This window comes from Cynocephalus volans, chromosome 7 (assembly GCF_027409185.1).
Source record: "Cynocephalus volans isolate mCynVol1 chromosome 7, mCynVol1.pri, whole genome shotgun sequence".
In the NCBI taxonomy this organism is placed as follows: domain Eukaryota; kingdom Metazoa; phylum Chordata; class Mammalia; order Dermoptera; family Cynocephalidae; genus Cynocephalus; species Cynocephalus volans.
Window position 1 is genome coordinate 152,456,646 of NC_084466.1, and position 27,387 is coordinate 152,484,032.

The 27,387-nt window shown below is 37.5% G+C and overlaps 2 protein-coding genes across 4 annotated transcripts in view; one reads left to right on the top strand and one right to left on the bottom strand.

Annotated features, from left to right (window-relative positions):
- Window positions 1–17,137, top strand: PSTK (phosphoseryl-tRNA kinase). Of its 2 annotated transcripts, none has more exons than XM_063103009.1 (6): window positions 1–319; window positions 2,512–2,803; window positions 3,051–3,249; window positions 6,723–6,801; window positions 7,350–7,443; window positions 17,003–17,137. In XM_063103009.1, the coding sequence occupies exons 1-6, from the start codon at window positions 107–109 to the stop codon at window positions 17,026–17,028; spliced, it is 903 nt and encodes a 300-aa protein (XP_062959079.1). In that variant the 5' UTR covers window positions 1–106; the 3' UTR covers window positions 17,029–17,137. The 2 variants fall into 2 exon arrangements, with proteins under 2 accessions (XP_062959079.1, XP_062959078.1); XM_063103008.1 differs by lacking the exon at window positions 17,003–17,137 and adding an exon at window positions 10,291–10,490 and having other exon boundaries at window positions 6,726–6,801.
- IKZF5 (IKAROS family zinc finger 5) overlaps window positions 13,717–27,387 on the bottom strand; it is a 14,394-nt gene continuing 723 nt past the window's right edge. The window contains exons 2-5 of one of the 2 annotated variants that reach the window (XM_063103005.1): window positions 25,812–25,957; window positions 19,953–20,141; window positions 16,520–16,702; window positions 13,717–15,020 (exon numbers count right to left, since the gene is read on the bottom strand). In XM_063103005.1, the coding sequence (XP_062959075.1) occupies window positions 14,077–15,020; window positions 16,520–16,702; window positions 19,953–20,085 (1,260 nt within the window). In that variant the 5' untranslated portion in view covers window positions 20,086–20,141; window positions 25,812–25,957 and the 3' untranslated portion in view covers window positions 13,717–14,076. Of the gene's footprint in view, window positions 15,021–16,519; window positions 16,703–19,952; window positions 20,142–25,811; window positions 25,989–27,387 lie in introns of both variants that reach the window. The other variant, XM_063103006.1, reaches the window with a different exon arrangement.

The window sequence follows — 27,387 nt, forward strand, 5'->3', positions numbered from 1 at the left end:
CGGCACCGGGCAGCGCCGCACAGCCGTGGGAGACGCTGCGCGTGCGCGGCTGGCGGACGGCGGCCTGCACCAACGTTCCCAGTCAATTTCGGGCTCCCTGAGTGACATGAAGGCCGCCGAGGACGCCACAGGAACCGGCAGCGAGGGGCCGCAAAAGCGAGGACTCTGCGTCCTCTGCGGCCTGCCGGCAGCTGGAAAATCGACCTTGGCGCGCGCCCTCCGCCACCGGCTGCGACAGCAGCGGGGCTGGGCCGTCGGCGTGGTCGCATATGATGACGTCATGCCCGACGCGTTCCTGGACGGGGCGAGCGAGCGAACGGTCAGTGCAGAGGGGGCGGGGCCTAGCCGTGGGCGCAGTGCGGGGGGCAGGCAGCTCCGGGCCACGCGGTTGTGTGCTGTGCTGATTGTTTGTGTTGAGCGCCCACTGTATACTAAGTACACTGTATGCCTGGTGTGGGAGGTGAAGCCCTGACAGCAGGGAGAGGCAGCCGTTCGAGAACGGTGGGGCTGGGTCAACACATTGCAGTGAGCGAGAGTTGGCCGTAGAAACATATCATAAAATAGTTACAAAACAACCGTTTTAGAATGATGCACTGCAGAGGTGTTTTGTATATTTGGTGCGTATAGGTATTGTGTATTCTATACATGTCTTAAGACAGGGTTAGGTTCTGAAGTCAGTGTGCAAGGCGGAAACCCTTTAGTCAAATAAACTCTTGAAAATCCCTTGGAAGTATTTTCTGAGGACAGGGAAAGAATCTCTTTAAAAAATTCCAGCGTAGCCAGTTTAACATCGAGCCACGAGCGGATCCAATCTTTGTGGCACTCGAAATTTATTCAATTTGGGGACCCCTCTTTAAGAAAACACAAATTATAAATAACAAAATTGCTAGGATCCCTCCCAGAATGATAGAAGGAAGCTGTACGAATAAAGGGCCTGGCCTCTGAAGCTTCATCTTCATTCATTTCCGGGTAAATCTGCCTCTGTCAGCATTGAAAAGATGGCTGTTCCTTAGTTGATCACTAGAAGAAGTAATGGGCTTGTATTTAGGGACCAACTTGTACCTTCCAAGTACATACTTCTCTTTAAGCCTTCAGCCCACACTCAGCACAATGAGATGGACCCTCTTGGAGAAGCATATGGAATCAGAGACCACTGGGGGAAGAGTATATTCATGTCTCCTATCTCATGCTCACTCTAGGGCAAATACCCTTCAAAACATTCTGAAATCTTTAAATTGTTATTTTTGTTGTTTAGTGCCTGAGCACAGATGAATTCACATAAATCAAATGCAAATATGATGTGACTCCACTCTATAAGTATATATGCAAAAATACAGTACATTTGTATGGATAAATTCTGGACCTCTCCAGCAAAGTTTATCTATTTCCTCTTGGTAAATTGTGAGGTAAATGCATTATAAGGGCAGCACAAAATTTACTTGGTTAAGAGTATTTTCACCACTCCAGAGAAAGCTGAAACTTCTTGATAGGGATTGTCGTATTGCTGGCTTTTCCCTCACTTTTATTATATTTTTTCTACTCCCCCAAATTTGTCTTTCCTTACAGACAAAGGCCGTGGGACTCAATCTGGTCAGCATGACTAGAATATCTCATCTTTTAGGAAATGATACGTGTTTCCTTTTTAGTGGTTTTAACAGGTGTATTTGTTGTGTGTTGTGTAAACTCAGTGATGTGGAAAGGCATAGACAGGCAAGAGAAGGACCTCGACATCCTGTCCTCTTGATTTCTCTCCAGCCTTGACTTCATGAGTACATCAGTACTTGCCACAGCCCTTGACCAACACAAGATTACTCAGTATTCTCAAGCTGTTTATTTTCTTCATCTGCTTCCTCTATCTTTCCACAACCTATACCAACCCAGTTGTTAGCTTGGGGTCTTTTAATCTTGACCCAGGGACCTTTCATTTGACCTTCTTGCTGTCCATACCATTCTCATTTCAATGACAAACCAGCATTGTTATATCTTAGCCAGATTATTTTATTTTGGCAGGATATTGATTTTGGCTCCTCCTTTCTCCTGGATGGTATCAGCTTTTCATTCTTTCATTTATTCAGTCATTCATCCATTTAATCCATGTTTCTGGAGCACCTATTAGATGCCAGATCCTCTGCTGAAGACTGAGTATATAGTGGACTAGTGATCTAACAGGCAGTAGAGATGTACAAATGCCTAAACAGTACAAGGCCTGCTAGAATGGAGACATAAAATGTACAGACCAGGGTATCTTGATGGGCAAGAGGGGCTGAGCTGCCTTCTGCATGGTTGAATCTGAGAAGGCATCACACAGCATTAGCATCATTAAGTAGGGGGTTTCCAGGCAAAGGCAATGGTATATACAATGGCATGGAGGCATGAGAAATGAGGTATGTTAGAGAACTCCAAATGGTTCTGTATTGTGAACTGAAATTTTCTTGTGGGGCAGGGTGGCAGTGAGGCCAGATGACCACCCTATTGGCCTAATGTAAATAGCAATTTTTTTGTCTTTTGTAGCCATCCTGTTGGAAGTTGCTTCGACAGGAGCTGCTGAAGTACCTGGAATACTTCTTGATGGCTGTCATTAATGGGTGTCAAATGTCTGCCCCACCCAACAGGACTGAAGCCATGTGGGAAAGTTTTACAACCTGCTTAAAGGATCAAGATCTGATATTTCCTGCAGCTCATGAGGCCCAGTCTTGCTACCTCTTAACAAAAACTGCTGCTTCTAGACCTTTGTTATTGGTTTTAGATGACAACTTTTATTATCAAAGTATGAGATATGAAGTCTACCAACTGGCTCGGAAATGTAATTAAAACTTTTTTTTCTTACTCATGGATACATTTATTCACATATCAAAATCACTGTTGTCTTCAGTGAGAATTTAATTGGATTAGGAGGTTTATATGGATTTGCTTAATTTTAAAAGCTAGGTGTTCAGAATTGCAAATGAAGTTCTTCCTACTGCAGTTGGCATAATTTGTCTAATATATATTTATTTCATATTTTGGAAAAATAGTACACCAGTAATTTTATGGTTTTAAACTGTTTTCAGATTCATTAGGCTTTTGCCAGATTTTTTTAGATTGTCCTCTTGAGACCTGTTTACAGAGGAATGGCCAGAGACCACAAGCACTGCCTGATGAGACCATCTACCTCATGGGAAAAAGGATAGAAAAGCCCAACCCTGAGAAAAATGCTTGGGAACAAAACAGCCTCACAATTCAGAGTCCAGCATGTTCTTCAGAGACCAGGTATCCTACTCAAAGCCATCCTTCCTTGGGTGCTCCCCTGTGCCAGGCACAATGCTAAATGCTTTACCTGTATTGGCTTGGTTAATCCTCACACAGGCCTTGGACAGATATTGTTATTTTCCACATTGTGTGCAAGAGGAAACTGAATCGAGAAAGTTTAATTTGTCCAGAGTCACTGAGCTTTTAAATGACAGCTGCATTTGAACTCGTTTGTTTGCAGATGTCTGCTCTGTCTCCCAGAGGTCGGAGCAGGGAATTCAGAGTGGAACACATCTTTGTACTCTTGCTACAATAGCATACTCTAAATAGATTGCCTGTTTTTTTGTTTTTGTTTTGTTTTGTTTTATTTATTTTTTTTTTTTGAAAGATGACCGGTAAGGGGATCTCAACCCTTGGCTTGGTATTGTCAGCACCACACTCAGCCAGTGAGTGAACCGGCCATCCCTATATAGGATCCGAACCCATGGCCTTGGTGTTATCAGCACCGCACTCTCCTGAGTTAGCCATGGGCCGGCCTGCCTGGTTTTTTTCTTATAGAAAGAAATCTGTGAAAGAGCAGAACTGGTACCGAATCCTAATTTGCCTCAGAGATTGCTATAGTTAAACTGCTTGTGCATTTGTGAGGCGTGTGGGCTATGGCACCTAATGCTTTTTCCTTTGTGATATATGTCTTGAGAGTTCTAGAGCAGCACATTTCTAGTAGAAATTTCACTAATGAGGGAAGTGGATTTGCACTGTCGATATGGTAGCCGCTAGCCACATGTAACTGTGGAGTACTTCAATGTAGCTAGTGCAACTGATGGCCTGAATTCTTTATTCAATTTTATTTTAATTAACTTAAACTTAAATAGCCTCACATGGTTAGTGCTATTGTATTGGACAGTGCAGTTTTAGAGATATATTGCCCACATTTCCTTAGTTCCTGCCTGTTGTCCATAGGGAATCATCAGTTCTTAAAAGGCTAATTTTTAAAACTCATTCCTCAAAATGTTTAGTTCCCAGGATACAGTTCCATGCATATTATTATTATTATTATTATTATTGTCTTTTTCATGACCGATACTCAGCCAGTGAGTGCACCAGCCATTCCTATATAGGATCCCTATATAGGATCCGAACCCGCGGCGGGAGCGTCGCCGCGCTCCCAGCGCCGCACTCTCCCGAGTGTGCCACGGGCTCGGCCCTCCATGCATATTATAAAAGGAACATAATTAAAAAAAAATTAGAATTAGATGACTACTGTTTATGCCATTTATGAGATAAGTTATTGGTGAGGTTTCTAATGTTAACTTGTCATGATATCCTGAAACTTTGAGCAGGCGCCCGTAATCAGTTGATTGCTACTCTTTCTGGAGTATTTAAAATTGTTTCCTTTGGGGCCGGCCTGTGGCTCACTCGGGAGAGCGTGGTGTTGATAACACCCAGGCCACGGGTTCGGACTTTAATTTAAAAAAAAAAAAAAAATGTTTCCTTTGGAAGTGAATGGCTGGTTGCAGCACTAAGATAGCCCATGAGAGCGCATAAGGTTATTATCACTGCTTTGAGACCTGTGAGACCCAGTCCTTGATAGAAGCAAAGAGAGTGTGAGCTTCTCCAGTGTCACTCCCAGCCCTTACTGTATAATCTGTAGTTTTGTCTCAGGTCTTAAGAACCTTGTCACCTATGCCCATATTCAAAATAGTCACAGTGTAACCATGAAGGGGTTCTGTGAAGTCTGGTGGCCCAGTATTAGAAGTTGAAAGATGAACCGATAAATGTACTTCCCTTAGGCTTCTGTGGAATAATAATAGTAGCAACAGCTATTGAGCACATACTTTGTAGTGAGCATGTTATAAACACACTTTGTATGTATAGTCTCATTCAGTCCTCACAACAACTCTTTAAAGGTAGAGACTATTATCCCCATTTTATAGATGGGTAACTGAGGCCCCAGTAAGTAAAGTAACATACCCAGGTAGTAAGTGGTAGTGCCAGGATTTGGACTTGGTGCAATCTCACTCACTCCAGAACCTGGGCTCTTTTCAATGTAAGAAAGATCATCTTGAGATTGAGATTTAACTTTTTGAGCTCACTGACTGAAAATTTTGCAGTACTACCCCTTGTACTCTGAGTGAAATTCAAAGTCGTTTCCATAACTGATGTGTTCTAACCCTGATTAACTCTCCAACCTCATATCCTACCACTCTCTCTCTTTGCTACTTTTCAGCCAAACTGGACTTCTCAGTTTTATTAACACAAGAAGCTTGTTCTGGCCTCAGGGCCAGAATTTGTTGTCCCCACTGCCCTTCTCACATATGTACACTTAACTGCCTTCACTGACCATCCTAATTGAAATGAAGAATGTTAGTTGAGCTACCCAGTCACTCTCTTATCACTACCACTTTGTCTTCATTCCCTTATCTACTTATCGCTGTCCGAAATTATTTTTTGCTTGTTTAGTCAACTTTTTTATCTGTCTCTCTTCATTAACATAATCAGGCTGGAGAGGGTAGGGGTCTCGCTATCCGTCTCCCCCAGCTTAGCACATAGTTTCATGTATGTAGTTGTACAGTATTTTTCATATAAGAAGGTGCTCAATAAATATTTGTTAAATGAATGAATGGATTCTACCTCAATCCATTTAGGTAGACCTAAAGATGTGGACCCTTTATCAGTGAGGAACTTTGCTAATCTATATCCAGTAAATAAGCAGGAGCTAGAAAGTCAAGACTGAACATCTTTCTTTAGGGAATAAAATAGAGTTCTGGCAGACTACAGTTCAGCACTGAATAGGGAAAGAGAATGACTTTTCAAAGCTTATTGATCTGAGTCTTAGGAAATTAATATTTTTTAATGAGTGGGTTTTTTTGGCTTATAATTTGTTTTCAGCTACTACATTTGGATTTTGCAAGTAGAAGGTAGCTTCCAAATCTTCAGGTTTGTTCCTTTTGTTAAGGATCTTGGATTAAAGCAGAATTATTTCTCTGGAATTTAATTTAGCAATCATAAATAAAAGTTCTTTAAAAACAGAGTGATGGAGTTTGGATGTGTTGTCCCCTCCAAAACTCATGTGGAAGTTTGATCTCCAATGTGGCAGTGTTGGAAACTGATTGAGTCATGGGAGTGGATCCCTCATGAATGGATTAATGCTCTCCCTGGGGGAGGGAGGATTAATGAGTGAGTTCTCGCTCTATTAGTTCCCGCGAGAGCTCGAGAGCTCATTGCTTAAAAACCCTGGCACCTCCTCTCTCTTTCTTGCTTCCTCTTGCCATGTGATCTGCTTGTACCCTCCCGCTGCCTGCCATTTCCTGCCATGAGTAGAAGCAGCCTGAGGCCTGTGCCAGATGCAACTGTCCCAGAATCATAAGACAAGAAAACCTCTGTTCTTTATAAATTACCCAGTCTCAGGTATTTCTGTTATAGCAACACAAAACGGACTAAAACACAAAGAAACTTGATATAAGAACTTACTGTATTTTGTCCCTCTTTCTCAGTAGCCTGGAGGTGACTGACCTATTGCTTATTGCTTTGGAAAATCCAGTAAAATATGTTGAAGACAATATGGAACAGAAGGTAAGTCTTCCAGTTCAGATTTAGTGTAAGTAAGAACGAACAACTTTTCATAGGACAATTTGAACTGGGTATAAAATGTGAGCAAAAGCAAAAGATGCTTTGTCATTGGCTTGGCATCTCACCAGCATCCTGCTACTGATACCTGGATGCAGTGATGCACTGCTGGCAGCTTGGGCCAGCTGGCTAGAGCTGATTGTTAAATTTTCACAAATGTTGGAGCCCTTTATGTCATGTTGGTAGCTTTTGAAATGGGCAAGGATGGGAGTGTTTATGTCAGAGAAATTGGCAAACACTACAGATAGCTTTGGGGATGTTTTGTTTTGTTTTTTTCTGCAGAGCCAGTTATTAGACATTCACCAGCATACCATTGCCTAGATGGAACTCAGTTTACAACTGGATGTAATTCATGTGGACCCTCTCCTAGGGTAGAATAACAAACAGAAAAGCCACTTTTCTTTTAGTCCCTTCCAGTACATGTCACCTACACTTTAGCCATTTCTTTTATAAAACTATATAATTCTTCCAATAACGGTGTCTATATTACATAGGAAACAGACAGAATTATTTGTTCAACTAACATTCTTCATAAAGCTGATCAGACACTGCGAAGAATTGTGTCTCAGACGATGAAGGAAGCAAAAGGTATGCTGGGTCATTTACGTGCTGTTTAATAGGTATGATATTCACTTTCTGTAGCTACTGTTGTTCCCCTGACACTCAGTAGTTGATTAATTTTCATCCTTAAAAGCTTACATCATGTTTTCAGTTTAAGTATGCAATTTGGTTAAATATAACTAAAAATCTTATCTCTGCAACTGGGTATTCATCCATCCAATAAATTTTTACTGAGTGGCTACTCTGTACAAGGACTTATTCTAGATGCTGGGGAATCAGCGGGAAGCAGAACATTCTAGTGAGGAGACAGACCAAAAAATAATTGTGTGAATATATGCCAGTACTCTGAAGAAATATAAAGTAGGATAAGACGGTGTAGAGTGATAAGATTTATTTTTTAAAGGGTAATCAGGAAGACTTCTCAGAGATGACATTTAAGCAGAAATGTGAAGGGAAGGAGCAAGCTATACAGATATCTAAAGGATCATTCCAGGCAGTGGACACATCAAGTGCGAAGAACAAAGTTGTTTGGAATATTCTACAATAGCAAAGAGGCCGTGGGGGGAGAGATAGTCAGAGCCCAGGTGTAAGATTAGCGTAGAGTTTGAACAAGGTCAGTGAATTGTAAATCTGAATTTATATAATAAGTAAAATATGTGGTAATTATAGTTGTATAAAATAATTCCTTAGGTTTTGAGTATGGAACTCATTGCTATATTTAAATTTTGATTAAAAAAAATAGCAGCTAACATTCCTTGAGCACCTTTTATGTTGAGAGCTTTATAAATATTGTTTCTAATCTTAACAATCCTACAAGTAGATGTAATTTTACAGATGGAGAAATGGAGGTTCACAGAGGATCAAAGAATTTGATAGCTACACTACCAAAGCTGAAGAGCTACTCAATGCTACTAGATACTTGGGCAACCTGGGGTTCAGAGTTAAGTCTGACTCCAGCCTGTGCTGTTATGCTCCCCTGCATCACCAACATTTCTTATTACTTTTACAAAAGCTAAGAACATTGGCAAAGGAAACAATATACTAACCATATTATGTTTTTCAATTTTTTTTATTAACCACGATCCATAAGCAGATTTTATGTTGTAACCCAGTGTATAACCCAGTGCACAAACTCATGTGTGAAAACAAGTTTCACAAAACACCCTCACCTGTTCAATGAACTTTACTATGTTCTATATGATTTCATTTTAGAAAAACACTGGTTGCCACTCACTAATGGGTTACAATCCAAAGTTTGAAAAGAGGACTGGAACAGAAATGGCAGCATAATTAGAATAAAAACAAAAATAGTTCCAGGAGTTCTGTCTCAACCACTTGCCTTTCTTCTGTTATGTCTATAAAATGAAGGGGGGGAGGGGAAATAGAAAATCACTCTTGACTCATTTCCCATCCATTGAAAAAAAAAAATATATATAATATATATATTTTTGGTGAGATGAGGTGGTACTAATTTCTAGATATGTGCTTAAGTAAAATTAAATCTTCAATACCATCAAGAAAGTAAAAAGACAACCAACCCACAGATGGGAGAAAATATTTGCAAACATGTCTCAAAAGGGACTTGTATCCAAAATATATAAAGAACTTCTACTACTTAATAATAAACACAAATAACCCAATTTTTAAAATGGGCAAAGGTCAGAATAGATATTTTTCCAAGAAAGATATACAAATGGCCAATAATCACATGAAAACCCACTTGTCATTAGTCATCAGGATAATAAGGAATCAAAACCATAATGAGGTACCACTTCACACCCACTAGGATGGCTAGAATTGAAAAGTCCAGGTGTTGTTGAGGCTCTGGAGAAATCAGAACCTTCGTACACTGCTGGTGGGAATGTGAAGTGGTGCAGCTGCTTTGGAAAAATGCCTACCAATCATTCAAATGTAGAGTTACCATGTAACCCAGTAATTCTACTCTTAGGTACATACCCACAGAAATGAAGGCATATGTTCACACAAAAACTTGTACACAAATGTTTATAGCAGCATTATTCATAATAGCCAAAAGGTAGCAACAACTCAGATGTCCATCAGCTGACAAATGGATAAACAAAATGAGGTATTATCCATACAATGGAATATTACTCAGCTGTAAAAGGAATGAAGTACTAATACATGCTACAACATGGAAGAGCCTTGAAAATGTGATGCAAAGTGAATTCCAGTCATATGAAATGTCCAGAACAGAGAAATTTTGAGACAGAAAGATTAGCAGTTGCTTAGGGATTAGAGGTGGGGATAAGGGAAGTAGGTAGGAGAATGACAGGTACAGGTTTGTTTTTGAGATGATAATGTGCTAGAATTGACTGTGGTGATAGTTCCACGTAACTGTGAATATACTGAAAACCACTGTATTGTACCGTTTAAATGAGTAAGTTATATGGTTATGTGATTTATATCTCAATAACAAAAAATAAAAATTCAGTTTCTCAGTAACACTACCCACATATAGCTAGTGGCTACTGTAGAACTCTATTCTCTATTGAATAGAGCAGATAGAGAACATTTCCATCATTATAGAAATTACACTGGACGGTCTCCGGTCGTTCTAGATAACAGTTTCAAAACCAAATTGTTATTTTCAGTTTTTTCTTTTTTGTCTTTCTGCCCATTAGTTCAATAAGATAATAAGTCAGCCATCTTGGCTCTACTCAACTTGTCAACAACAAAAAAATCCCTTTCAGGTTTGTCACTAATGTGACCTTTTATCTATATATTACACTCAGTTGTGACTATTTATAAAAGAATCTGATTGGTTTGTCTGAAGTAATCAATTAATTTCTTGATGTCACTAGACTGCCCAGATTTAATTTATACAGGTAATTTGAGGATATCTTTTTATTTTAGATGAACAAGTTCTTCCTTACAACTTGAAGCTACTTGCAGAAGAACTTAACAAGCTCAAAGCAGAGTTTTTGGAGGACATAAAACAAGGAAACAAAAACTATTTGTGCTTTCAACAAACCACTGACATATCAGATGTCATTTCTTTTTTTCTTTATGAGAAAGATAACATTGTACAGAAGTATTTTTCAAAGCAGCATTAAAATTTCTGAATTTCCAATCAAATGTCTGATTTTGGCAAACTTTTGCAAACTACATAAAAGGTCTGTATTACTGGATGTTTTCTAGGCCAATAATGTCAATTGCCAAAGACCATTCTTTAAAAAAAAGAAAATAAGAAAAAATCAGCTCATTCTAAAAGATCCATTTGTCATAACAAATTACTTCAGTCACTTGTCACATGTGACATGGATAATTAAACACAGAGGCAGCCCTCCTTATTTATGTGCCAGAACCTTCAGGGTTCTTGAGGGATAGGAGTCACAGTAAATGGATCTTGAATAAAGAGAAGAAACTTGGAGGGAGACAAGTTGTAGATCTATGAAGCTGTTTCTGTTTTTAACATGTGACAGATCTTCTCATGGGTAAGGCATACTAGAAATTCAAACCAGTGTTAGCCATAAAATCTATCTATTTACTTAACATTTTATATCCTGGAAAATTACTAAAAAATTTGATCTTCAAAGAAGAAAAATCGAGGTCGTTAGAAAGTGTTATTTTTTATTCATATATTACAAAAGCAAAGCTTCATTCACAATATGAACTACATTCTATAGTTATTTCAGCATTAAATTGCTTTCTAAACAGCATAGTGTATTTTACAACCATAATGAAAGTTTTGTTTTGCATACAAAATATGTTCTTTACATCAAAGTACATATTAACCAAAACAAGTTCTAGAAAGCATACACCCTCTAAGACTAATGAAAAAGTCTTTAGCAGGGAATTTTTTTTTTTATTTGTAATAACGCATTTATTTGATAAATATTTTTGTAGAACTTAAAATGAAGTTTATTTCTGAATATTTTTTAAGTTATATTCCCTTTGTCAAACAATTCTGCAGATGAATGGCTAACACTTATTTCTAAAATGAAATAGCGCTGGAAATACCTAATGGAATTTTTTCAAAGTAAAAGTCAAGCCTTTACTTGAATTTCAAGAAATTGTAGCTACATACTACATTAGTAAAATCTGAAATAAAATTATTCCCTGTTAATCTCTTCACAGTTTCTTAAAAAAATATTAGTGGAGATAAATTATCTACCAACTTTAAAAATCTAAACTTATGTTCACTGAACAAAAATAAATTTAGTTTCATAACATTGCCTGTTAGGGCAAAATACTATAAATAGTGCATGTTAAACTTTTCCCGACAACTCATTTCTATAAAATATTTGATTGAAAATAAAATGAGAGAAACATATTGAATACATAAGGGAAGAAACTAAAATCTTTCCAAATACAGAATTTAACTCACAGGAAATTTAAGTAAAGTCTAAATCTATTAAAAAATACAATACCAAAGAAGTTTCTAAAATAGATTTGCTTCAAAAATTTTAGTGCATTTAGAATAATTGTAGCTTTTAAACATCAACACCTTTGGAATACCAATTGTGCTTTTTAAGTCATAGGAAAATTAAAATTTACATTCTAATTTGTAATTATGAAAAGTATCTTTAAATTAAAATGCACCTTCAAAATATCTATCTTTAGTAGTTTTTAAAAAATGTATCTGTCATTATTTGGCCCAGAATATGTCGTTAATAAGCTGGTTTTAACAAGAGTTTTTCTTCCTCTTTGTTTAATGAAAATTTTCATTTTCTATTTAGGGGTATTGCTTTTATTCAAATAAAATGGAAGAAAAAAATCATCACAAAAGCTTCCAAATGACAACCTGTTTCTTTCTGGCAATTGATTAAATACTAGAGCAAAGTTATACATTTGGAGGAAAGTGCTGCACTAAAACTGATCTGAGCAGTGACTTAAGCAAGAGTGAAACAGAATTGTAGAATTTTAGGTTCACAAGATCTGACAAGGTACAGAGTTCCAGTTTGGAGAAATGTCCTTGATGCTGCTCTTTATAAACAATGCCGTTGAGATTAGCTTAGATTGGATACTAAACCACAAGAACTCATTTTAATGGCTTTCGAGCATCTGGAAGGGAGGGCAGAGGATGCATTAACTTGGCACTTGGGGTTTCTATGGGCATATACCATCAATACTTTCCTTTTATTTACTACAAGAGTAGGGATTCTTTTTGGTTAATAGATGCTTAATAGTTAGGATATTCTCTTTATAGAACCAATTAGGAGCACTTTTAAGATATGAATCAAATTAAAAATAAAGTTTTTGCGAAGTACACAGAAACCAACAGTTAATAACAATATATTTTATTGTCTGAGCAAGCTCTCTTCAGAGTAAGCTAATTATTACATAATATAAAAACAATAACCTCCTATACAAAATGAATTACTCTAGATTTATTTAACAAGTTTTACTTTTATGAACAATTTAAATATCATCTTTAAAGGTATTTAATATCCATTTTCACACCGTTTTATCCTTTCCTACTAAGGCGATGATTCAGTCACAGTCTCCATATAGTTTTGTCACTGTAACATGAAGATTGGTAAAACTGCAAATAAGAATTACAACTTGAATTGACAGAAAATATTTTAAACGGCCAATTCTAAAGAGGAGACCAGAATCCACTTTGGATACATGTTTTCATTTTTACAAATATACCTCACTATCACATTTTTTCTGTGTTTCTATACCCACCTCTTCTTGGAAATTATGGGCAATAAATGGAAGGCAGAAAAAGGAAACTTCAGAGATTTTTTTGAAAGACTGCATTTTAATAACAAGATGGATGACTTCCATTGTACCTCTTTGGTCATCAAAGTAATAAGAATAGATTCTCATGATAGTTACCAACTGCACCCAACGCTAATATCAGAATGAAGGATTTAAACAAGATTGAAAATGAAAAGAAAAAGGGCATCTAGCACTCTAGTGTATTTACCTGTAGTTTTTAAAAATAAACAGAGTATAATAAAAATCCAATGGAAAATTGACGTGCTTAAACTAGAATTGAATGAACAGGTATCTTAAATATTAAATACAGTTTTCAATTTAAAGTCTTGAGTTTCATTTCTTTTCAGAACTTTCACCTCACATTTTTATAAGTTTAATTTTAAAATAATCAACTGTTTTACATTTTCCCTTGTGGAAAAAAGAAAGACTTACTACACTGAAATAGCTTTACTATTATAAGTGAAATGAAACTGATACAACTTAAGATATGTGAACTAAATAGTATTTCAATTAAGAGCAATTTCAAAGGCAATTTCTCTACTAAACACTGAAATAAGTTGTAACAGATTTTGTAACAAAATAATTTATTCTACCATTTTGAAATATGGCAGAAATTACATCTAGTTGCAAGGTATATATTGAAATATCAAGAGTATGGTAAGCCTTGAAGTTTTTATGGACCATTAATGTGGGAAATTTAAATGCACACTTATAAGATTATGATTGCACTATAATTCTCAACTGTCTAAAAAGAAAAAAGGAACACCAATGTGTCTAACTTTCTAATACATAAATGACCCTGACCAGATTTTTATGAAAAAAATAGAAAGGGAAATTTTTGTTTCCACTGTCAAATCTATATTCTATTAAGTATAACGTGTAAACTTTAAATTAGCAGATACCTTATTAGGGATGACCAAAAAAAAAAAAAGGTCAAAACCAAGTAAAACAAAATGATATGATTGTTTTCAATCAGTGTTGGTTATGCTGCCCTCTTGCAAAATGACAGGCAAAATCATATTTGTTTTTACATTTGCATCCACATATATTACACTGAAAAGGATTTTCATACCCATGACATCCCATATGAATAGTGTAAAGGATATTGTCTGCAAAGTACATATCACAGTGCTGGCAGTGGTGCAGAAGCTGGGGATCCTGGACCGGCAGTGTTGGGGCTGGAGTGCTGGGCTGGCTGTTTCCTATGCTAGGAGTACTTGTGTGGGCACTTGGTTCACTGCTTGGACCTGCCACAGGACTATAGTTCCTTTGACTATGTGATGGCCGAGGTTCAGGGCTTGTGGGAGAGGAGCTCTGAGGAATACTTGCTGACACGGAAGAAACCACGGCCTGTGCAGAGGGCTGCTGAATCATGAAAGGCTTTTCGTCGGGGCAGGGAACTACATCAGGGGAGGTGGGGTTTTGGTTTTCAGGTGGCAAACTGGACAACTGTCCTGCTAGAGTTGAGAGCTGATTTAATGGATTGTCAACCATCAGTTCTTGGGGGTCCCTTGGTAAGCCACCAGTTGGTGTGGTTTTTGCCATACTTTCATAGGAGTCAGTTTGGATATTTGGGATTTCATGAGTAAAATCATTAAGGTAGTCTGGTTTCTGAACCACCATGGAAGGTGGACTTAAGTTGATTAGTGCTCTTCTGCTATACCCCAGATTGCTTGTTTTCTTCTGTAAAACGCCCCACATTTTCTTGCTGCTTAAGGAAGACCTAGTACCTTTAATTGGTACCATTTTATGCTTGCGCCTTCGATGATGGGAGAGGTTACTTCGATCACTGCAGCGGAAGGAACATAATTCACATTTGTATGGTTTTTCTCCAGTATGGGAACGCATATGGGCCTCCAGATGACGCTCATAAGCAGATGCAAATGGACATAAGTGACATCTATGAGGTTTCTCACCTGTTTAAAAAGAAAGATGGGGGAGAAACTGCAAGATTAGCTCATTTATGGAAAGTTTCATGTTTGTCTATTCACTGGATTTGGGAATTGATAAAAAATAAAATGCTTTTCAGAAATTCACATTTCTGGAGGCCGGCCCGTGGCTCACTCGGGAGAGTGTGGTGCTGACAGCACCAGGGCCACGGGTTCGGATCCCACATAGGGATGGCCGGTTGGCTCACTGTGTGAGCGTGGTGCTGACAACACCAAGCCAAGGGTTAAGATCCCCTTACGGTCATCTTTATTAGAAAAAAAAAAAAAAAAAAAGAAATTCACATTTCTGTAAGGGGTTAAAATTTGTAAAGAAACCCACAAACAGAAATAATGCTTAAGAACTCATCAGCAACAATCTGAAATATGCATTTATATTCTATTAGCCAATATAGTATAAAAATCGTTATGTTATGACTTCAACTGGTATTTGGGGAAAGAAGAAATGGTGCAACTGACACTAATATCTTAGTAATTCCTTCCACAATAATGATTTTATTAGAAGTATGTTTCAGAGTTATATGTTCATATGTACATCTACACATAAACACTTATTCATACATATAAGTACACGTATGCACATATGCATACCCTTTCCTCAGGAAAAAAATTACAAAAAACACTTCTTTTTAAAGTCCTTATATGAGACAGAAAGCTCAAAATCGAAATCTGCTTCCTAGACCAAGTATGAGTTATGCTAAGTGTCCCTTCAAAATTGCCAGCACTTTTCCTCCACCTTCCTACTCTTCAGTTGCCAGAGGAACAATTTTAGTTAACACTGTTAGTTGAAGACTGCCCAAAAATGTAAAACAAACATTTGGAACATGAGATTTGGAGTTTCATCTAACAAGTATTAAGTACCCACTATGTGCCAGATGCTCTGCAGGGCTCTGGGGTACAAAGATAGTTTCCTCACAATCTCTGTCTTCAGGAGGCTTTCAGGCCACCACAATGATGTGATGAATGAGCACAAGATGGCACAGAGCACACAGGGAGGACACCTGACCTGGTCCTGGGCAGAGGCCTGGTGCAGTTTAGGTTTTTCACAAGAAAGGATGACTATGATGAGACCTGGGTTTAGCAGTACAGTCTGCACCTGTATAGAAACTTTTTCTCCTTCTGCAACTGAAACATACTAGGGAGGATAAAGATAAAAACATTTTATCACTTCATACCGCCTTTAGCCTTAACCTCCCCAACACAAGAAGCAGATAGATGTTGAGAGATTATTTGGATCAAGAAGGAAAATGGGTCAGGAAGGAGCAGCTCTACAAAGGGCCTCACTTCTGACCTGTTTGTATGTTGCTATTCTGTTGCTTTATTAAAATGGAGTAACTTCCTCATTTTCAAACCTTATATCAGCCGTCCTTTTTGAACCATTGGGACTATTTAAATGACAGACCAACCTGCCCTCCTTGGCCCTGCTCCTACCCACAAAAAAATGCCTCCTCCAGCTGCTTCTCCATTACCTGTGTGGATTCTAATATGTTCAATAAGCCGTGCTGTTCCTTTGCTGGCATAGTTGCAGTACCGACACTTGAGCTTCCCATCAAAGGTCCTTTCAAACCCGTCTACTAACATTCCTGAGTTTTCATCCAGGGAAACTTCAACAGATGGGTGATCAAGTCCATTTTGATCACCATCTGTTCCAGCTATAAACAAAGAACAGCAAAAGAAATTATGTATTGCAGAATGAACTCAATTTAGCATTTTAGTCTTAAGTGGCTGAAAATCTTTCATAAACTGACAGTTCACTTCCTACAAAAATTAAATTGATAAAATAACACAGACTTTCTGAACTGAGGCAAATTTTATACAAAAGCAGTAATATATTCTGCATCTTATTTTGAGAACCTTTTATAGGGGGATCTTAAATTTCATAAATTGTACTGGTCCTCAATAAACTTTTTTTTTTTTTTTTTGTCGTTTTTTCGTGACCGGCACTCACCCAGTGAGTGCACCGGTCAGTCCTATATAGGATCTGAACCCGCGGCGGGAGCGTCGCCGCGCTGCCAGCGCAGCACTCTACCAAGTGCGCCACGGGCTCGGCCCCTCAATAAACTTTTGAAGAGAATAAGTGAGAAGACATGGGGCGTTAAAGAGATTCATTTAAGAGTGATGACATAGTTACACATAGGTGTTTAAGATTCTAGTCATTCCTATGATTGTAACTGTCAGTCATAATAATCTCCAAAATCCTAACTTTATCTACTTTAGTCTAAAACAATTAATAAGCTTTCCACTGTCCCATTCAGTTTATACCTGTGTTCTCAATTCTGGGTTACGCTTAGTATCTTAAAATTCTAATGAAGACATCAAGGAAAATATTGTATCTGATACCTCTGAATGTTAGCACTGTAAGAATTTCAGAGTTAAAAGATGTTTGTCTGTTTGCTTTAAATCTAATCTGACTACTACTTTGTACAGATGCTCCTGTACTTATGATGGGGTTACCTCCCAATAAACTCATCTTAAATCAAAAATATCAAAAGTTGATAATGCATTTGATACACCTAACCTACTGAATATCACAGCTTAGCCTAACCTACCTTAAAGGTGCTCAGAGCACTTACATTAACCTACAATTGGGCAAAATCATCTAACACAAAGCTTATTTTATAATAAAGTGTTGAATAGCCCATGTAATTTACTAAATACTGTACTGAAAGTGAAAAACGGAATGTTGTATGGGTGTTCAAAGTAGTTTCTACTGAATGCATATTGCTTTTACACTATTGTAAAGCTGAAAATTTGTAAGTCAAATGGTCGGGGACCATCTGTATAAAAAAACTGAAGGAGAAGGCTGGCCACGTAGCTGAGGTGGTTAGAGCATGGCCTTGTAACACCAAGGTCAAGGGTTCAGATCCCTGTAACAGCCAGCCACCCCCCTACCCCACCTCCCCCCCCCAAAAAAAAAAAAAACTAAAGGGACAGATGTTTACAATTAGGAAAACCAGCAAATGGCAGGGACTACAACCCTGGTCTCTTGAATCCCAGTCCACGAATCTGTACACTGGCATTAGGAGGAAAATTTGTACTCCTACAGCTTCATGGGAAAAGGTCTTTTACTCCATTCCAGAGGTAGCAGTGCTGGAATGCACAATTCAAACCTCCTGCTCCACTGTCTTCTCCACCCCTCACCAAGGGAAGAGAAGTGATTTTGCTGGTTGGGGCAAGTCCAGTATGCAACAGGGCCACTCCACTGGACAGACAAGACTCAACATCTCCCTCTCTACCATTACTTTCCCAAGCCAGTGACTCTCAGATTTCAATGTATACATGAATTACCTGGGGATCTTATTAAAACACGGATTATGATTCAGTAGATCTGGGGTAAGGCCAGGAGTTTTCTATTTCTGCAAGCTCCAAGGTGATGCCTGGCCCCTGCTACCCATCCCTGAATCACAAGGCCCTAGAACATCTAGGTCAAGGGTCAGCAAGCATTTTTATACAGGGGTGAGACAGTAAATACCTCAGGCTTTGTGTTCCACAGGGCCTCTATCACAACTACTCAACTCTGCTGTTTTAGCATAAAAGCAGCTACAGAAACTATGTAAACATAGGACTGGCCTGTGGTTCACTTGGGAGAGCATGGTGCTGACACCAGGTCAAGGGTTAAGATCCCCTTACCAGTCATCTTTAAAAAAACAAAACAAACAAACAAAACCTATGTAAACAAATAAGCATATCTGTGTTCAAAAAGAACTTTATTTATGGACACTGAAGTTTGAATTTCATATGCTTTTCACATATTGCTATGGGTCAAATGTGTCCCCCAAAAGTTCGTATATTGGAAACTTGATCTCCAGTGTAACAGTGTTAAGGTGGGTGGGAAATCCTATAATGGTAATGGAGAATTGGGCCTTTAAGAGGTGATTAATTTGTGAGGACTGTACCCAGGTGAATAGATTGATCCATTAACAAGTAATGGGCGTGGTTCTGATGGCTTTATAAGGAGAGCAAGTGAACAGGGTAGCTCTCTTGCTCAGCCCATTGTCACCATGTGATACTCTGGTCACCAGGGGCTCTGTACAGTTAGTTTCCACCAAGAAGAAGGCCCTCACCAGATGTGCCCCCTGGACCATGGACTTCCCAGCCTCCCAAACTGTAAGAAATAAAGTTTGTTTCTTTATAAATTACCCAGTTTCAGGTATTCTGTTACAAGGAACAGAAATGAACTAATACATGTTATTATATTATTATTATTTTGATTATTTTTCAACCATTTATAAATGTAAAAGCCATTATTAGCTTGCAGGCCATACAAAAACCAGAAATTCATATGGGGCTATGGCTATATAGTTTACTGACCCTTGAACTAGGTTTGGGAATACATTCCAGTCTTTATGTAGTAAGCAAAGTAGACAAAATTTACTCTAGCAGGCTCAAGCATGTCACTGCTTTCTCTATTCTAGTTTCTCTTCTTGGATAGGTAAACGTGGTCAGCCCTTTCTTCATTTTAAGAAGAAAGAAACATAACCTATTTTGGTCTCAGATGTAATCTAGATTTCCTGAAGGTTGAATTCTATATGTAGTGAAGCCAGTGTTTTGACCCCTCCTTGGGTTCCATGTGTCTCTTGTTAGCTCATAGAACCTGGAGGACAGAAAGGGTATTTAGAACCCCTAATCTTCCAACAAGACCACAATGCATTTCTGGACCATGTTAAGTCAATCTCCCTCAGCAAAAATGTCAGCATGTTTAAAAAAGGACAAAAAATGCCCTATACCTTTCTATAAAAAAACTAAATGATTCAGTTAGTGAATAGTGATCTTCAGTCCTGGCCAGCTGCACCCCCCCCCCAAAAGTGTGTGAATAGTGGTCTTTGTAGTATAGATAACTACACACAAACATTAATACATTTATAAAAAGTGAATTATTTAACAGTATTAAAATGAGTCTACCTCCCTGAAGAGCCTCTGCTTCTTTGTCCCCACTAACTGATCCAGAAATCATGTTCACATGATGGGTCTGTTGAGTCAGGTATTCCTGAAAATCTTTCACGAAGTCCAAAGGCTCTGGTTTCTTTTCACCCATCTTTGCTTTTTGGTTTTATTTTTAAGTTTACAGTTTGTTATACCTAGAAAAAAAAACTGAAATAATTTTGCATTATTTAAAGAGATCCAGTACACAGCAAAACAACAGCAGTGACAAAAACTATTTTGGGCAAAACAGAATACAAAGCAACAGAAAACATGGTGCCTGACTTTAAATACTTTATATTATTTCTGGTGAACTAAGGAAGACATACATGCAATGGTGAAAAATCAATATATTTAATAAACATAAATTGGGATTCAAACCTAGTCATAGAGGATGGAAAGAAAAAGACAGAAAAAAGAGGAAATAAGTCCAGATGAAAGAAATAAGCACATCAGCAAGGATTATAGATGAAGGAGACAGTAAAGAAATCAAGTGGCTCAATGAGGGCTCACTGAGATAATCTTCTGGATGATGCACATGTCCCATATCTGTACTGTCTAATACAGTTGCTATTAGCCACATGTAACTACTGAGCACTTGAAATGTGGCTAATCCAAATGACCTAAGTTTTTTATTTTATTTAATTAATTTAAGTTGAAATAGCCACATGTGCTAGTAACTAACAGCAAAGTCTCTTAGATCATAGTGTTCACATGAATGAGTAGTCTAGACATGAGTGGTCTAGAACAGAGGGTGGCAACACTTTTCTGAAGAGCCAGAGAGTAAATATTTTAAGCTTTCCAGGCTATGCCCATCTGTGCAACTACTCAACTCTGTCACTGTAACTAAAAGCAGCTATAGACAATATCCAAACAAATAGGTATGGCCAATAAAGTCCTTATAAAAAGAGGCATTGAGCCAGATTTGGCCTACAGGGCATAGTTTCCCCACCCCTGCTCTAGAAAATAACCAAATCACCACCTCTACCACACATCATCCTACCCACTCAGAGACTGGGAAAAAAAAGAGAAAAAATCCCTGGTGCTGGTGTAGAGAAGGGAAGGCTCTTGTAAGATTTTCCTTATATAGGCTTATGGCCTAAATTCACAAATCAAATAACCAAAATGCTTTCCAGTAGGAACAAGATGAGGAAGTCTAGCACCTGGGAGACAAAAGGTCTTTTCTTCCAGTAGAAATATTTTCATGCAAATAAATATGGTCCTCCTTAAATACACCTTATGCTAAAAATTTTAACTTTTTTTTTTTTTTTTTTTAACTTTTTAATGAGTAATTTTCCACCTAAAAATGTTTTCATCTTTAATAGCCAGTAGTAGGCAACTAAAGATAAAGATTACTCACTTCTCAGCATATATGCTTAACTTTTTCTTGAGGTCTACCACATACCCAGAAAAGCACATAAATCATAAGGGTAGAGCTTTATGAATTGTCATAAAGTGAACACATCCATGAAATGAGCACCAAGATCAAGAAACAGAAGGCTGCCAACATCCCAGAAGCCTCCCTTGGTTACCCTTACAGTAACTAGGCCCCCTCTACCCTGTCAAGGGTTACCACTATCCTGACTTCTGACACTGTAGATAAATTTTGTCTGTTCTTCAACATTATGTAAATGGAATCATACACTATGAGCCTCTGTATGGTTTGTCACTCAACATTATGATTGTAAGATGCATCCACAGTGTTGCATGTAGCTGAAATTTACTTATTTTCATTGCAGTAGTCCATTATGCGACCATACCACAACTAATCTATCTATTGTACTGTTTGGGGGTCATTTGGGTAAATTCCAGTATTTGGCTGTTGTAAATAAAGATTCTGTGAACATATTACTACATGTCTTTTGCTTAACGTTGTACTCATTTCTGTTGCACAGGCATAAAATCAAAGTAAAATTCAGCTTTAGATAATGCCAAATAGTTTTTCAAAGTGATTATACCAATTTACACTCCCACTAGCAGTGAACAAGAGTTCTGTTGCTCCATATCCTTGCCAACATGTGGATTTTTTTTCCTTTTTCATTTTAGCCATTCTGGTAGGTGTGGTGATGGTATCAGACCAGTTTTAATTTGTATTTCTTGATGATTAATGAAGTTGTGAACTTTTTAGTATGTTAATTAGCCGCTGAGATACCCTCTTTTGTGTAATGTCCAAATCTTTTACTCATTTTTCTACTGGGTTTTTTTTCTATTTAATATGAGAATTCTTCATAATATTCTGGATATGAGTCCTTTACTAGATATGTGTATGTTAAGTGTTTTCTCCCACTGTGTGGCTGCCTTTTCACTTTCTTAATGGTAACTTTTTTTAAATTTTAGAAATATTTTTTAGTTTTTTCATTGATTATACATATTCACAGGGCACAGAACTGACCATCAGAACCTGTGCCCAAGTTAATGGTAACTTTCGATGAACAGAAGTTCTATTAAGAACTATATTAATAGCCCAATTTACCTGATTTTTCCCCTTTACATTTAGAGTTGTTTGTGTCCTATTTAAGAAATCCTTGCCTACATCTTACTTGAAGAGTTCTCCTACGTTTTCTTCTAAAGGCTTTAGTACTTTTTTTAATCTTTCATAGTTTTATCTGCAATTGAGTTTTGTGTATGGTGTGAGGTAAGAGTGAAAACTTACTTTATTCCAAGGAGATATTTAATTGTCTCAGCAATGCACAACTAATAGACCAGCCCTTCTCCACTGGACTCCAGTACCACCTTTCTAATGGTTATGCCTTGGATTAAGAAATTCATCACTGTCCAGATTCAAAGATTTTCCCTTTTTCTATCAGTTTATCAGCTTGCTTGGAGAATATACTCAGCATCTATCTTCCTTAGTTACAACAAAAAAAAACATGGTCCACTTTAGTTTCATTAATTCATATTTCCCAATTTGCAATTTCGCATACTCATCTTTTTTTACTTTTAGGCCACCTTTTTAAATCACTTGCTTTGGTCTGGCTCTACTTTCTCAATCTCATGGATTATTGATTATTGCTGGCTTTTGAACCAGTTTGTTTTAGTTGTTCCCCCCTGCTCCCTTTACCATGTTTACTTGAATTGGTTCTATGTTTCCTGATCATTGTATTACTATTTGTTTTGTGAATATAGTTGATTCTGCTGATTATGTGTCCTTCAAATTTTGCCCCTTGTTTAGAAAATGTGAGCTAGTCATCTCCAATGAAAAAAATGGTCAAGAGTAAGATCTGGGAAATTATTTTTTAAATTGTAAAAGCTGTAAAGCCCTAGTATTCACACTGCAACTTAGCATCACTTCTTACCAATCAGTTCATATGAATACTAATACATTTCCACTGAAAAGATAAACCTTACCAAATCTTGATTAGAAAGCATAATGTGGCTACAGTACATGTGACAGTGCAATAATAAGACACAAGATTGCCAGTAAGCAAGCAGAAGAAAATGATATTTTTATACATGCATCTCAAATTTAAGAACACAAATGAGCCTAATTACAGAGGTTGGTTGGCATATTTTGACAGTCTTGGCTGTTATCACATTGTCACATAAATTTCACTGTGTTCCTTGCCATAAATTGCATGCTGCTTTTCAATCATAATGCATGATTAGACCAAAAAAAGGGATGACAGTGAAATAAGATAACATTGCAAACATGAAGAAAACTATTCTTAAACTAGAATTTTAAATATACTGATAGTGTTTATAACCTCAGACATCCTGCCATGATATCAAAATAAGGTATCATTTAATCCCTAAGCATTTTCCTGCCCACTTGACCTGTATCACTTATTGCACATATCCTCATATCCCAAGGCATGACAGGCCCTTGCAGAGTTCTAGTCAATGAAACAGACGCATAGGAATGAAAGGTGCTTAAATCTAAGTGGATTCTTTGGTTCAAAACTCAGCTTTCTATATCTCAAATCAATATTTCGAAGCACAATAAATGGAAAAAGAACAATAATTCTAAAACTACAGAAGACTTTCTGTTATAGAAAGAAAATAAAGGTTTTCTATCCAAACCATTTTCCTGTCTTTAATATAATCATCATCAGTCTCAGGACTGAAAGTTTAATCTAAGAACTCCACAAATTAACTGATATCTGGAGATGCTTCTAAGGCAACGATAAATATAAAAACTTTGCAAACATAACACACACACACACACACACACACACACACACACACACACACACACACGCTCTCTCTCTCTCTCTCTCTTTCTCTCTCTTCAGGAAATCAGCAACCATATGTTTTTCCAATGATATCTTTCCTACTGGCTATAAACTCAACACCCTGGAACTTGTTAGTCAAAAAAATTACTTCCTTTACTTAAAATTTCAATGTGTAAAATAATCACATCATCAGAAAAAGAAAGATATTTAAACATTTTCCAGTACTATTATAGATTTAGGTGGTGTATTCCAACCCACATCTACTCTTTCTGCTGATATTGCTATGGACTCACTTTCCCAAAATCCATATGTTGAAATCCTAATCTCCAGTGTGATGGTAACTGGAAGTGGTGCCTTTAGGAATTAGATTATGAGGGTGGAGCTCTGTGAATGGGATTAGTGCCCTTACAAGAAGAGACTCAGAGAACTAGTTTCCTCTGTGCTCTCTACCACTTGAGGATACAACCAGGAAACAGGCCCTCACCATTCACTGGTTCTGCCAGCAGATCTTTGATCTTGGACTTCCCAGGCTCCAGAACTGTAAGTAATAAGTGTTTGTTTAAACCACCCAGTCTATGGTAATTTGTTATAGCAACCTGTACTAAGACATATATCTAATTATATCAACCAAAGAGAAGAATATTCCCATTCCTCATGATTACCATTCCTTATGATATAGCAACATTCCTGAGTCCTTCCTAAGATTACTCAGATTAAAATTATGCTGAGTTTTGTCCAGGATATTTAGGTTTATGTATATATAGAAACTGGCTAGAGTACACCTAAATCATTTTTATGACAATAGCTTCCCCCACATTATCCATTTGTAGCTCAAAATGCTTTTACAAAACAACCAGAGGCTACCCAAGTCAGTGGAGGAAAAAGAGGTATCTGAGAATTAAGCTTTGATATCCCAAAAAAACATGAAAACCTTTTACCTTCAAGCAGATAATTTAAGCTATTCTCCGACTTTTCTTGGATTTATCTCATATGAAGTCCTCTGATCCCTTTTCAGTATCATATTGTAAGTGGGAAGTTGTCAATCAATATGTACATACACACACACACATATCCTCTTAACTAGGAGCTAATAATTTAAAGTAGATATACCAAGATGCAAAGTAGAAGGCAACCACTACTATGAAACAGAGGTAATATAAGAACCAGAAAAGAGGCTCTTTTACCTAACTTCCTCCTAAAGTCTGTCTTTTTTAATAAACTATGAGAAAATTTTGAGAACTTGATTAGGGAACAGAAGGATATGTTTCATTCATTTAACATTTCTTTGAGAAGTGTCTAAGGGTTACTAACTATAAGGAAGAATACTTAGAAACTAACTTAACTTACACAACAACTTAATTTGGGGTTAGGCAGGCCTATAAACATAAAGTGATTATAGTACAATAGATGTATTTACTCCTATAGCCTAATAATTATGGTCATTGAAAGATTTACTCTGCAATACAATACAGATTAATAGAAAAGGCTGACAAATGAGGCTTGGTTTGTATAGAGTAACATGGGTCTTCAAAAAGAATTAGACACAACTTCTGATTTCAGAACTGTCAAAAACTCTTTGAAGGCAAACAGGGACATTATGAAGCTTTGAGAAATCAAAAAGCATAGTATAAAATGGAAGTAAAACCATGTTAGAGTTGTACAATCTAACCTTTTCACCCCAAATCAGTTCCTTTTTCTTGCCACTGCAACATCGATGAAATATGGAGTAATCGAAATTCACTCTGATGACATGCCAAAGGACTCCAAAAGGCCATGGAGGGAATTTCAACTAAAATTTAAAAGCCATACAGAGGTCTGCAAAGAAAAGCACACCACAAGTCAAAATCTTTAAGACAGAAACTTAATTAGCATCTATAGGTTTAATAAGCTAACAACTTGTGCCAATCTTACCACTACCATTAGCTGGAAAGGGTACTAAACTGACAGATTAAAGAACTAAGCAATAGCTTCAACAAAAGCTCTATACAATCGTCAAAAAATAACATACCCTAGATTAGTGCATGTTGTTTCACTGCGTTTTCACTGTGGATTTCTTAAGATTTCAATTTTGACAAAAATTTTAATGTTTTTCTAAATGTATTTCATTTGTTCACAGTGCACTTCTAAAAGGTTCAGGCTTAGTACCACTAACAGCTATAGCTGCATAGAAACAATACATTCGCTCTACACAGGGAAATATTTGTAGGAAAGGGTTAAAAAAAAAAACCCCCAAAACCCCACCACTCACACCTAACAAAGACATATCTGATTCCCATCTTTATTGTCCTCTCTACTGCAATACAAAACAGTTATCGGGTTCTGGGCAACACTCTGGATTGCTAGGAGAGAAGATCACTGAAATCTCAATTCACTGGAACGAACTCCCATGAATATACGTATTAGTCTCTAGCTAGTGTTGAAGACACGACATAAATCAAAATTAAATGGAATTTAAAAATTGTTAGTCCAGATATTTCAAAAAGTTGTTTTAAAGAAGTTCTGTTTCTTCTATACTGAATTTCCTGAGATCTCACATGAAGTATGCATAAAACAAATGTACTTCACAGGGCCTGGTTTTCCAAAGCCTTGCAGTTTCAAATATTGACCTTGCAAAGGACAGGCAATTTTCCCCAGGCTATAGTCTCTGTTGTAAGATTAAAAAATTGGAACACAGCAAGGTTGCTGGCTCAAAGACAGACAGGTTACTGATTGATATGTAAAGAATTGCTGTAAGAAGAGTATGCTTAACAAAATCAAGCTTTTGTTAGTGGATGACTTAACTGAATTATAGAATGTCACCTTACTGAATGTTGCCAGCTTCTATTGTTAAACTTGTTAAACTGTACTTAGTAAAAACCCCACCTATGTTCTCTTCCTGGAACTTCTTGGTCTGGAGAATAAATGCAAGAAGAGAACCCCAATTCGGGGTTAATTTCCCAAATGGAAGGAATGCCTCTCTCTTGAGAGTTCCAGAAGATTAACCCCGTTTCGGGGCTTCTCACTGCTCAGAAGAGATGGGCTTTGGCGGCTCCTCACCCAGGGGAAAAGGGGCGACAGATCCGTGGGAGGCAAAGCAACAATCTCACATTTAAGAAGCCTTCATTTTTTTTGCTCGCCTGTCACTCCTCTTTCGGGTTCTGACCAGTTGTTAACGGTACACTAAATGGACCACGTGGTTAGTGGGAGCTGGAAGAGGTTTAACTTCAGATCCACAGTTATCGGGCAGTCACTAGGTGCACGGCTTG